The sequence below is a fragment of the Hirundo rustica genome, chromosome 1, assembly GCF_015227805.2.
Source record: "Hirundo rustica isolate bHirRus1 chromosome 1, bHirRus1.pri.v3, whole genome shotgun sequence".
Classification (NCBI taxonomy): Eukaryota; Metazoa; Chordata; class Aves; order Passeriformes; family Hirundinidae; genus Hirundo; species Hirundo rustica.
The window spans coordinates 101,979,485-101,993,118 of NC_053450.1; the positions used below are offsets into that span (position 1 = coordinate 101,979,485).

The 13,634-nt window shown below is 41.4% G+C and overlaps 2 protein-coding genes across 7 annotated transcripts in view; one reads left to right on the forward strand and one right to left on the reverse strand.

The window, feature by feature from the left end:
* Positions 1-2,088: 2,088 nt before the first annotated feature.
* MPLKIP (M-phase specific PLK1 interacting protein) lies at positions 2,089-10,238 on the reverse strand. The gene is made up of 2 exons (XM_040058122.1): positions 9,669-10,238; positions 2,089-4,833 (listed from the first exon to the last, which is right to left on the reverse strand). The coding sequence occupies exons 1-2, from the start codon at positions 10,236-10,238 to the stop codon at positions 4,630-4,632; spliced, it is 774 nt and encodes a 257-aa protein (XP_039914056.1). The 3' UTR covers positions 2,089-4,629.
* The window catches only part of SUGCT (succinyl-CoA:glutarate-CoA transferase), a 344,184-nt gene continuing 340,511 nt past the window's right edge, over positions 9,962-13,634 (forward strand). For 5 of the 6 annotated variants that reach the window (XM_040064391.2, XM_040064381.2, XM_040064430.1 and 2 more), the window contains exon 1: positions 12,433-12,598. In XM_040064391.2, the coding sequence (XP_039920325.1) occupies positions 12,433-12,598 (166 nt within the window). Of the gene's footprint in view, positions 10,326-12,432; positions 12,599-13,634 lie in introns of those variants that run through there. The other variant, XM_040064398.2, reaches the window with a different exon arrangement.

A 13,634-nucleotide genomic window follows, 5' to 3' on the forward strand; every position in this document is an offset into this window, starting at 1 on the left:
TATACAAATGTTGACACAACTAGTTCAGAACGAGGCGTGACAACCACAGGGAAGTGAAAAAAAGGCAGTGGAACTCACTTGTGATTTTACTGCAGACGATACTGATGAAATTTAAAATCCACATAGAGCTGGTGAAGCAAAATGGATAACAACTTGTCTCAAAACAGCTCCTGGGCCTCACCGCACTGGAATGGCGAGAGTCTAGGGGTGGTCACACACCAAACATCTGCCCAGATGTCTCTAGCCAGGTAGCACAGGTATCTTAATACCATCAAAGAAGCAATGGGGATGAGATAAAGCCTTTTCTGCCAGATCTAAAATAGTTTAAAGGGAAGGATCAGATTTGAGCTCTAACACTCAAGAGTTACTAATTTTGTAAAAGCAAATTCAAAAGTTCAGATTGCAAAATTATAGTTAAATTCTAAGTCAGCAAAGCACACACTTAAGTGAAAATGGCAGAGAATGAAACTGAAATCAGCTTTGTGCCTTTTGAGACATACAGACAAGACGTTTACTTTAGGCAAAAATAATGTGGTTGTGAATTAATGACTGAATGCTGAAACTGCATTACTGTTGAGTGTAAACACAACTCGATTACTTTCATTTCTTGTGCTGTAAAATGTTGTTTGAGCCATCTCAAATGATAAAAAAGTTTAACTAGTTACCTAATTGGTATGGAAGTTTCTGAAAGCCTGAGACAAAAATCATTACACAATTCTTCACCCATCAGTGTAAGCAATCCTCCCTTTCCTCTGCCAGTTCCAAGAAGATCGAAGGAAGGCAAGCACCAAGATTTGGGGAAAAGAGAAGAGTCTTTACTCTTGAGGATTTTGGAAAATATCATATGAACTAGTTTAATTCATTGCAAGACAGTCATGTATAAAAGCCCACGTATGAATTCAAATTCAGAGCAATTGCTAGGCAGAGGAATAAACTGCACTGCTGGTAAAAAGCACTGACATAAATAGATGACAAAATTTTCCAACTATAACATTATATACTTACACATCCCAGTTGCATGAACAAATCCTCTGACTTCAGTGATATTACTCAGGATAGCTTGAAAACCAAACACAGTATAAAAAAACCTTTTCTTTAGAAGGTGGGTGAACAGCTACTTGTAGAATTTCCATATAATGCATTTTTCAAATGCTACCACCTCTGATGTCTAATGAAATAATTTACATAAAGTTAAGAGCGCATAAAGATGTCCTTAACAAGAAAAGCAACCTGACTGCAAAAGTAGTTATCCATTCTGCTGACCAGACACATTTTACCAGGTGTTCTCAGCTTTGACATCTCAATGCATTACTTCTAATTCTAAAAAAGAGGAGTTTACCATGAACTTTTAAAATCCCATTTAATATAAATTTTAATATTCTAAATTACTTAACAATTTCAATGTGTATCTGAGTGCCACAGAAGAATGAATACTCCATATTATAAAGCTGGAATCAAAAACCTGAAGTTTCAACTATTACAGTGCATATCTTGGAGGTAATTACCCACCCAGTGTGCTGCTGCGTTACACATGTTCTCAGCTGATTTAAGTTCTTGTTTCTGCTAATGTAGTAGTGATGCAGCTCACTCTTAAACACAGGAGCAAACAGCAACAAGTGAATTAAATTTTTGCTGGAAGAGTTAGTCAGGAGTTACACTTCTTTACAACAACTGAAGAGAAGGTCAAATGTACTTGACAGACAAATACAAGGCAAACAAAAGTGCATGAACCCAAACTTCTAAAAAATAAGTTAACTTACTTAAAATCTAAGAAGTCTGTTGAAGAAAGAGCAATGCTCATATCCTCAGTGTGTATATTACAGAAGAATCCCTTCATCAAAAAGACATAAGCACTATTTTGTTTCATGGGCTCATAACGGAAGGATGTACTTTGTGCTTCACATTTTATCATCAACTTCTATTTCCAGAGTCATACTGGTACTATGAAGTGGCTTCATTAGCAAATGAGGAAGTGATATATCCACTCTCCATCAGATGTTTGCCAAATGGTAAAATGGAAAAAAAAAATGGTGAGGAGGTATGTGCTTAAGCTTCCTGGATATCATGGCAAAACCCACAAAGGTTAAATTGGCTTTAAATATATTATATTTATAGTTCTGAACATTTGTTCATGCATTTTACAGCTCCTCAACAATGACGTATTTAAGTTTTACCGTAATTACAGAATTTCTCCCAGAAGTTAGAAAGGTGAATAATTTTTAAGTATTTGGTGTTGATTCTTGACCAAATGACTGTAGCTCTTAGCAGTATGATGTATTTAAAATTGCTGAGTCATATCCCAAAGTGCACTGAAGCTGCTGTTTAACAGATGGCATTGAAGAAAATCTGCGTGGATTAAACAGTGCTTCAAGATTATTTCCTCAGTTCTTTTTCCAAAACATTTACCTTCACTGATGTCTGACACCTGGTTCTGGGAGTTAAGAGTTAGTACCAGAGGAGTCTGGCTTTGATACCTGGGTCAACTGTAATGCCAAAGTGGAAAAATCCATCTTTGCAATGCGCAAGGGCAGCTTATACTTGCTTCTGTGTATGAAGTCCCACCTCTAACAGTCTCTTTTCTCTCAGGAATCCCTCACCTTTCCTTTTTGCCTTCCAAACCCAGACTCTTCTCATATCTAACTGAGACATCAAGGCTTCACTCTCTTAAGTAAAATATTTGTTTCTCCAAGATCACCAAATATTGCAAAAAATTAATTGCATTTCAATCACATGGGAAACTGCAACAAAACAGGGTACTTGGTTAAGCACAGTACAACCTTTTTTTTTTTTCTGTGAGCTTTACAGCACCTGATAAGGTTAAAAAAAAAAAAGAAGAAAACTTTACACTTCAATTTTCACGACATTGATTAACTTACGTATAAATTCTAAAGACTACAACTTTTCAAGTCATCTCAGTTTTCCTGGTACCTATTACAGAAAACAATATTGATAGCTGCCATTTAAGGCACCATTTTTTGATTCTGGGATGAAGATTTAACTATTCTTGATATCCAGCAGGCATTATGTTCTCAGTTCTTGAGGCAGCCTTTTTGGATATGATACTAAACTGGGGTCAACTGGGGGAAAACAGAAGTGACATACTTTAGATTGTGGCCCTAAGAGTACAAGAGACTCGGCACATTTCAATATATTTACCCCCCCTTACAGTTTGAACTTGTTCCTGAAGGCAGTATTAACCTATCTTATGCTGAAACAGATAAAGAGTACAGAGGACTATTCTACCTCAGCAAAAGACACGTTGCTAAGAATGGCTGAATGGGATTTCCTGTGCTTTTCTACCTAACCAGGCCTCAGGACTACAAAAATATGTTTTGAGTATGTTAGAAGCTTAAAAGAACACGTGTTTTGGAAACCACACTAACGGTTATATTTAACAAAGTTTTTACACTCTACCTTGGCTTAAAAGCCAAGATCAACAAACAGTGGTATGTTCAACAAAAATTTATCTAACTACTGCAGGCTTAACATGGCAAGTTAAGAACATGCCTGTAGCTGAGACTATTTCTTTTTTATTCTAGATTATGATATTCACTCCTGGATTTAAGCATGGATCTCCCATGTAAAGACAAGCTCTAAAAAAAAGCCCAACTCATTGCTTCCCTCTTCAGTATAAAAATATAGCATGTACACACAGAAAACAATTCTCCTGGCAATGATGCCTGCTGTTAAGTAAAAATAAAAAATAACTGAAAAATGTAAAACAGATTAAAAAAAGATGCTATGCATGTACTAATGTCAATTGTGTAACAAAAACTGTCATTCTTTCTGTACTATTCTAGCAGGTGGATCCAGAAAGAACATTTGCATTTATTTAAGCCTGATGTTTCATGCGTTCTTTAAATTGTCACTGGATAGACTTGTTACTATAATTCAGAAATGTCTAATACTGGTCCAAATATATGTATTTTTAAACATAAAAGCAAATTTCAGAATTAAGTTTGTGACTCAACAGTTTGTTCAACAAATTAAACTTTCCAAAACCAATACATCTGTTTCCTGAGGTGGCTGTAAGTCATGTTTCAACTGCACATTACACTGCAATTAACAAAAATTACTATGCACAAAACCAGATGTTAACTCCAGCATACAAGCACGTTTACAGAAGTCACCTAATTTCAGTGTTGTGAACTACTGTGTAAATGTGTACACCTTAACAAAGCTTCTAAAATATTCTTTATACATTACAAAACAAGGATTTACAAAACTTTATTTTATTTCCAAGTTATTTCATTCTAAAAATGTTGAAACATAGAAAATACCACTCTCTAAGAGACTTTACAATAAAAGACTAACAATCTGGCATGGGAGAGGTAAGTATATGGAAACTTGTTTTAACCGTCACAGATCAGTCGCTGGTGATTAAAGAATACTGTTCTTCAGAGATGGTAGGCACTTCCACATAGCCAGAAATCGAAGTTTTCCTACCACTCCTTTTGCCTCCCATACGTAAAAATATCCAATGTAATAAAAAAGGCAGGATAAAAGGGTGGACATGTGAGGAAATAAAAGTATTATCTAAGGTCTTGATTATTGTTCATCTTGTGTAAGTGTAAAGATTCTGTCCCAAAGTTTTCCTGACAAGATGGAGTTATTTGGCCTTTAAAAGTGTTAGCTGAAATACCTCCCTTTTTTACCAGTACACGTTGTTTGCTCACTGCTGTATTGCTGGTTTATGTCTGTAACAGAAACTGGCTCTAGGCCAGCCCATGGGTCCTCAAGCATTGAAGGTCTGTAATAGTTTTCCACATCATTAGACACTCTTTTCTCTCTGCCATGCGCTGTACCAAATGGAGTAGATGTCCTGGGTGATCCCTTTGGAAGAAAACCATCAGGTAAAGAAACATTTAATAGTCTAATTCAAACTAAGAAAAAAAATTTAAAAAAATTAAAAATGTTTCCTTCTACTGTAGTAGAGCTCTGAAGCTGATTGTTAGTTGTAATTACTACACCTCACTTGCATCTACCTCAGGAAATATTAACTTTAATGTATTTTACTTATGAGTGATGTTTTACCGGGATAAGAAAAAAGTACCACCACAGCCTTGTCCCAAATACTTGTTTGCATCACTCTGGCACATAGCTGCAGAAAAGCAGCTCATGATACTTTTCATAATCTGTCAACAACATGTCTAACAAAAGCTGAACAACAAAACAGGGAGTTAAGAGGCTGAGGAAGAGTTTACAATATTAACAAGAGCAGAAGTCAAATATTAAGTACTTACAGATTGAACACAGCATTGTATAACGCAAAAAGCTACAAAGAATTAATTGGAAAAAAAAATCCTCTTTTAACCAAACCAATGTTCTGTGAAATTTCAGAACACGTGACTTAATTTTATATACAATCTCAGTGGTAATGAGTGATTTAGTGGGTATTGACTTTTGCAGGGAGCTTTTCATATTTGATTTTTTTTTTTTAAAGGTCAAGGATCACAACAATTGTTTCTGTAAAGCTGCTATAATTCTGAAGCTAAAGGAGTGCTGTGATATAAAGGAACTCCTATAATAATTTTCTCCGGTTAGCATCATCCATTAGTCTCCTCAGATTCACTCCTCTCAAAGGTGAAGTTCTGTCTAAAGCTGTATTTATTTAAATTAATTTGTTTTAACCAAAGTTAAGCAATCCATATTACAGATGCACAGTAATCTCCAAGCATGCCCACTGCATTCCGTATGGTTAGAGCAACAGGATGCCTTGAGGCTGGTTATCATATTTTGTAAAGCAGCGTAAAAGCACTTGATTAATGGCTACCTTCCCCCACAACCCTGCCACCCCTGAATTTTTGGATCAGCAGTGATGGTATTTGAATTTGACTAGTAAGCCCTAACAGCATCTATGTAAACAGATCACATGAAACAATTTCTGAGCAAAACTGAGAAATGGCGCCATAAAGTGAAAGACACAACGTTTAGCCAGAAGAACAGATTTCACTCAAACAGCTTGAACCTATTTCTGCTAACGTGCTGTGGCAGGAACATGCTGATGTGCTTCCAACAAGAACTTTTCAGGAACTCCTGAAGTTTGATGATAATGGATACATGATCAAATGTGGGAAAACCCATGTCATATTTATAGGGCACTTGTTTCTAATTAGATTCTTTGCAGCTAGGTTATGTAGCTAAGAGATCTCAACACAGCAGAATTTCTTAAAGGTGGTGATTAACTAACTATATTGTATCAAACCCCATGAGAGTCAGAGAATCACCTCAGAATACATCTTAAAAACTCTCTAAGGGGCATGGAGTTTCCTAGAGTAAGCTGACATGCTCTAGCAAGTGACATTTATGTTAAGCACCTACATTTAATAGTTAAACTGCAGTACCCAGTGCATTCTGTCCTAAACAAAAAAACCCACCATCTCTAAGCCATCACATTTAATGAAGACCTTTTAACTTTGACATTATAAAACAGATTGAATGTGGAGCTCATTTATTGCTGTGTTTAATCTGCAGAAGGCAAAAGAAACATGAGCTGATATAATGATCTGCAGTATTCAGTGAAGGAGCAAAATAATGCAATGCCAAGGCTCATTTGTAAGGATTTATTTAATAATTTTAAGTTTCACTACAATATGGAGCAAGTCATCAATAGTACTGACATTACACTGACATTTTAGTATTTTTGAAATCTAGTAAATTTATTATTATGTAATGCAAGACTGACAGCCTTCAGTACATGTTAAATTTAAGAACATAGATTATTTAAGTTTAGAATACTAGTCACATTATATGCTTTTCCCCCACACCTTGAGATTTTTTTATATGGAAGAAATGCAAAATGTGATTATTCACATTATAGGCCTGTGGAAATCAGGCCTCCCTGTAAAAGTGAAACCATTCAGTGCAAGAGGCACTATCTGGTACCAAAGATGGCTTAAAAAAACTTTCTATTAGTTGCCTTGAAAATGGGGACAGTCACTCCCTTTATCAGCTTGCTTCACCTGATGTAATTACAGCTTCTGGCATATGCACAAGACACAAAAACTACAACTGTACCATTTCAAAAGGGTAGCACTTGTTTTACTTTCTGTAATGATTTTTGATCCACACCACTCCGTAGCTGCTGCTAGCAGCTAGTTCAGTAATTCTTGCTGAGTCTAGGGAATGAAGCATTACTGCTAAGTGAATTCTAAGTGGAGATAAGAAATACAACAAAGTCAAATCACAGAATGGTTTGGGTTGGAAGGAACCTTAAAGATCATCTAGTTCCAACCCTCCTCCCGAGGGCAGGGACACCTCCCACTAGTCCAGGTTGCTCACAGCCCCATCCAGCCTGGCCTCGAACAATGCCTGGGATGGTGCATCCACAACTTCTCCGGGCAACCCGTTCCAGTGTCTTATCACCCTCACAATAAAGAACTCCCTGATATCCAATGTAAACTTACTCTCTTAACAGTGTAAAGGTATTCTGCCTTGTTTCCAGAAATATGTTTTCATAAAATATAAAGCAGAAGCACCTCTGTGGAAAAAACAGAAAGTGCTGTAAACTACTAGCCACATAAAGGTTGAGCTAGCCATTTCAGGAAAAAAAGCTCAGTATGTTTTTCTTCAAGTTTTCTGTTTATTCCAAAGAATGAAAATCTGTGAGCACAAAATGAATACAGAATGCTAATGGTATGACATTAATAGAACACTACACTAAACATAAATTGTCTTTTGGATTTTCCAACACAATTTTGAAGGGCCACTTAAGACTTTCATCTCAAAAGTGAGTGTAGCATCATAAATGTCAAAGGCATTGGAGTTCACTTAACAGGATCTACAGAGGAGAGGGGACAACGCACATGCCTCATGAGAAATATGATGCTTAGTAAATGCAGAAAGACTCTCTACCTGAATCTGTTTATGGCCTCATGGGCAGTTCCTTGTCCACACCAAAGCTGATGAGGACTCATGGTTTATGAGACTAACTCCCTCTGTGATTGCCTCTACTGCCCTCCCAGGCAGAACAACTTGTGTGCACATGTAAAAGTGCAGACTCACATTTTTTTCAGCCCTGGGCAAAACTACACACATTCAATATCCTTTGAGTCTCTGGAGGAACTGCCATCAGGCCACTGCTCCTAAACTACTCACAAGGTCTAAAGATGGAAAAGGGAAGATGTTTTGACAGTCTGAGACTAGATTCAAACTTGTACCTTCTTTATGTCATGTTTCTTACCTCAGAATGTGACCTGACTTTATGCCACGTTTCTTATATCAAGAATGGAGCCTATGGGAGGGTTCCTGTCTTCAGGTCCTGACATGAAATAGTTCTGACTATAACTAAAGACAAAAGGATTCCTGCATATTCTTCTATTCTATTAATTCTAAGGCAAGCTTTGAAAAAAACACTTAATTGAACAGCCAAAGAGTGATCTTTTGAAGGGAAATTAGACATTGATAACACAAACTGTCCCTCCATAATCTGCAGCAGAAATGCCACATGCTTAGCTTTTTCAAAAGGCACTGAGGTTATGCAATCTGTTGGCTTCCACACCAGGAGAGTCTACTGTTGTGCTGAAGAAAAATAAATTTTATAATGAACCCCCTCCACCAACTATGAAACTCCTGAGTTAACTGCATGATAAGAAAATAACAAAACACTAGTCTTCAATGGACATGTGGCAATGCAGCCCAGGCACATTAAGATTTTACTAATCTCTATTAAGATGTGACTTCATTATCATACTTTCATCCTTCTAGTATCAATAGGAGCACAAAAAAAAAACCAAAAACAAACCCCCAAAAAACAAAAAAACAAACAAAAGAAAACCAAAAACCCCCCCCCCCAAAAAAAAAAAAACCCAAAAAAACCCCACCAACCCTTATCAATGTACTACATGTATAATTTCTTACACTTTTAAGGTTTCTCTAATACTGCATAAAGCTAGTTATATACATAAAGTTGTTATCCTGAGAACTGTCATCCCTATGTGCATTGCCAGTCATATGCTACAACTAGCAGCTAAAAAAAAGCTCAACTCCCAAAACCTGTTGTTGATGGCTTTCAGGAAAACTATACAAACAGAACCTTTCAGCACAAAGCAAAGACTTTAAAATGAGAGTCAATTATCACAACAGATGCTCTCATTTTTGCTTAAGGGAGCCTCAACTTAATTCTCTTTAACAGAGCACTCCTTTCCTCTGACCGTGTTCCTGAAAACTCCGAGTGTGGATAGGGTGTGGCTAGGGCAGCTCCAACGATGGAGGCATAGCAAAGTAAAAGCACACCGCGCTTCATCACTACACTAAAGAAAACTGATCAGAGGGAGGCATGTACAGGAGAAACTGTTTGCGGCCGTTTCAGCTCGTGCTTAATCCTCTAACTTCATACGCCAGAATATGAAAAAGAAAACTGCACTTTTGTGTCTTCACAACCCGCCAGGCCTGAGGCCCCCTTCCCTTTCCTCATCTCACAGCTGCCTATGCTCTGTCCGCCCTCTCTACTGCGGGGGAATGGGCGGAGGAAAAGCTGAAGTTGCCCAGTGCGGTTCAGTCCCCGCTCTCCTCTGAAAATCCTGTTGGCGGACGGATGCTGGGCTGGCACAAGCCCTCGGCGTGCCTTCCCCCAGCGAGCTAGGGGCCCCGCTTAGAAGCACCAGCAGCTCCCTCCCTCCTTCCTCCCTTCCATCCATCCCCGTGTCCCTCTCCGCCTTGCCGCATACCTGGAAGTGCCTCTGGAAGCCGCCGGGCGAGCGCTTGTGCTGCGGCGGCGGGTGCAGAGGCGCTCCGGACGGGGACGCGCCGCCGTACGGAGCCGGGTACCGGGGACTAACGCTGTGCGGCCTGCGAGGGGTCTGCGCCCCCGGCGAGGGACTCCCGAAGCGCCCGTGGAACCCGAGGCCTCGGGGCGATAGGCCGCTGCCGTACGGCCCGGGCCGGTGGCCGTAGGGCGGCGTGTGGTGGGGGCTCCCGTAGCCCCGCGGAGAGGGCGGCAGGGGCCCTCCGCCGGAGGGAGGACTCCGGAAGCCGCCGCCCGCGTAGGGAGGTGTCGGTGCGCGGAATCCCGGCCGGTACATGGCTGGGACAGGCCGGGAATGGCGGCAGCGAGAGCGGAACTTGTGCAATGGCGGCGGCGCCGCGTCCGTCTTTTCTTTCCACCCCCCCGCCTCTTCCCCTCCAGATGGGCGACAGGTTCCGGCCTCTAAAAGTTCCGCGGCCGAGAGGGCACGGCGCCGTCCGTCCCATCCCGCCTGGCAGCGGAAGGTGGGAGACAGGGCCCGGCAGCCTCGCATAGCGACCCGGCGCGTCCAGCCCGAGGGATTCTGCGCGCTTTCAACTGAAAGGGAGTAATCTGGAGTTGGGGTCTCAGAAGATGCCTGGTAATTCAGACCATGGGGCTCACGGCGCTCGTAGGCTCGGTGTGGCTGTCAGCGAATGCCCGCGGTTCTACATACGCTAAAAAACAACGCAATGAACTCCTGTAAAGCAAAGGGAATGTTTACCTCACATTTCGTGTCACTTCAGATATGTTTATTGTGTGCCTTTGTTCTGTAGTCTTAATGTCTGAGCCTGCAAATGCTATGTATTACTGCAGTCCCTATTGAAAACACACAGAGTGACACTTAAAGAGCAATGGAGAGGGTTTTCCTCAAAATCTGTTTGAACTGTCAGCGATTAAGTGAGCGGTAGCTGAGGCAAAGACTTACTCATACAAACTCTTGGCAAAATACTGTTTTGAAGGAGAACTTAATATTTAGCACCAAGTCAATTTAACAATGTTATTTATTACCATTCCTGCTCTGTTCTCAGGTACATATTAATCCAAATCCTCAACAGCTCTGTAAAAAATAGTAAAGATTTTTAAAAACAATTATTTATTTCTGTCAGTACAACAAAACACTACTCATTTTTAGGACATTGCAACATAGGAAAATTTAAAAGGGTTTTCAGAACAGAAGTGAATGAAAGTTAGCAATTAAAATAAGCAGAAAGTTTCTACGCTTTATATACCAGTCTTTCTTTTCTTTGGCTTTAAATAGGTTTTGGAGGATTTGTGTGTGTGTGTGTGTGTTTGTTTGGTTTTGTGTGGGGTTTTTTTTTTTGTTTGTTTTGGGGGGGTTGTTTGTTTTGGTTTTTTGTTGTTTTTTTTCTCAATGACAACAACGAACTTTATATTCAAAGGGAACTCACCTCCCCACTATGTTATACAATTCCTCTGTGTAAAATGAAGCAATATCTTTTAAATTCTAAAATGGAAAGAGACTAAGGCTGCTCATCTAATTTTTTTCTTTTATAATCCTTAAGTCTGGAATACTATCTGTTTTTATTGTGCACACAAGGAATGCCATGTCTACACAAGACAGTTTGTCAGTGTAAATTACCAAATTATCTCATCTGTTTCATTCCAAAAAAACACAGTTCAATTTAAACCCTTTTCACACCACATGAATTAGAAATACATATTGTTGTGCACATGTTGAGTTATACTGTGTTCATTGTGCTGATTAATTTCTTCTTGTTGACAAATCTTTGAGCATCTATGTAATACTTTTGATTACACAGTGTGTCCAGTCAACAAACTTGTCAATTAGATTTTTCCTATGTTCTTCCTCAGCATTTAGGCAGACTGACATGTGACAGGTCTTAAGCCTGTGCTATGCTCGTTTTCAAGCAGTCAGAAGTTTTGGCTGCTTTTGAGATACAGCAGTTGCCTTGTCCTCACGTATTTCTTATAAATAAATGCCAAACCTCCGTGCAGGCTTTTTTATCCCATTCGAGAGGCAAGACATCATGGTGTTCCTGTAACAAGCCTTCTGCTCTGTCCTAACACAGACTAAAAATAGTCTGAGGGTACTTCGTTTAGAGAAGAGATGCTCAAGGGTCAGTTCAAGCTCACCTTTCCATAACTACACCCAACTGAAGATAGAGCTTACAGTGTAAGTGATACTGCACCTTCAGTGACGGCGAACTGAGGTGAAGGATCTACCTCGTGCCGCTGAGCGGAGGTACTGGCATCCGGTGCGGCTGCCTGCTTCGGCAAGTGCGAAAAACCCTTCGGGGTGGTGGGGGGCGGTTTCTACTTTTATTCCACCTTGGCAGTGTTGTATGTCACGTTCTGTACGCCGAGCTGGAAGTACAAATTTCCAGCCATCAAACAGCGGAATTCCCGCCGCAACCATCTGCAGGACGCCTCTCTGCTTAATGAAGTCCAGCAGGAGTGCTCCGTAGGACAGCAGAGGTGCACCGCGGAGCGGCGAACGCGGCAACCAGCCGGGACCGCCACTGGGCTCGGGACCGCCACTGGGCTCGGGACCGCCACTGGGCTCGGGACCGCCACTGGGCTCGGGACCGCCACTGGGCTCGGGACCGCCCGCGCGTGCGTGTCCCCGTCCCGGGAGATCCAAGGCTGTCCCGGGAACGGGAGGGGAAGGGGGCGGTGGCGGCAGCGCTTGCGCCGAGTGCTCGCTGCTGTCTCGAGTGGTGGGGATGCTGCGCGCCGGGCTGAGAAAAAGGAGCCGATGTTGCGGAGGGCTCTGGAGGAGCCCGTGCCCCGCAGTTGCCGGCGGCAGCGCCAAAGCCCTGAGCGCTTCCTCTGCCTCCCCTTCCCCGGTCAGCGGCGGCGGGGCGCGGAGCGGAGGATCTCCCCCGGCAGGTACCGATCCGTGCCGCGCCCTCCTCCTCCTCCGCCTCTTCCTCCTCCGCCTCCCCTCTCCCGCCGTGTCGGGCCCCTCTGTCCGTGTGATCCCGCCGGGCTCTAAGTTGGTGCCACTGGGGCATGGGTCGTAGCCGCTGCGCTGTGGGGACGGGCGTGAAACACCTGCGGGAGGGTCCTGCCGGGGGGTGGTGAAGGGGGTTCTCTGCATGCGGGCGCAGCCCTTGGGCAGTTTCGGGGACTCGGACTTTGCCCCGCGGCTGTGCGCGCTGCCCGCAGCAGCTTGTGACACGGAGTGTATCGGCTCTCCAGACAGCCTTGGTTAATGGCGTGCCGTATTCCAGGCCCGATCTTTTTGTAAGGTTACCAAAATCTAACTGCGTACAATTGTGGTTTTTTTGTTTGTTTGTTTGTTTTTTTTTTTTTTTTTTGGTTTTTTTTTTTTGGTTTTTTTTTTTTAATTTAATGAGAAGTGAAATAAACCCAAGCTGCAACAAAGTGGTCGTTTTCTGGCTTCAAGTTTCTCTGTTATTAAATAACAGAAAAATAGTAATAGCGTTGGTGGCCCTAGAATCGGAGGAAGTCTGCCGTTCTGCCTCCCACTGTGAACATATCGAGTGTGTGCCGGGCTGGAGTGTACCCTCTGGTTGTGAATTAGTCCACCGTAGCGATGGACTTGTTTATAACTTACTGCATGGATAAAGTGAAAAAATACTGATTGTGCAGTCAAAGTAGAGACAATAGACTTGAGCAATCATGTCTTCTGGAGTTGAAAGTAATTGGAATGGGATCTGTTAATTTGCATTGTTGCAATAATTATTTGGCTCTCTTCTAGGTATCCTCTTCTGTCATAAATATAAAGGAAATATTTTTTTAATATGATACAAGAATTAATTTCTGTTCTATGTTCTGTCTGTTGGTTGCTTATTCGTATTGTTAGGATAGGCCAACCTTGGGACAAGTTATTGAGCTTAACTAAAGAGCGTAAATCATATTGAGAGTGAGCAGGTCTATTTTTAATTGAAGTTATTTATGA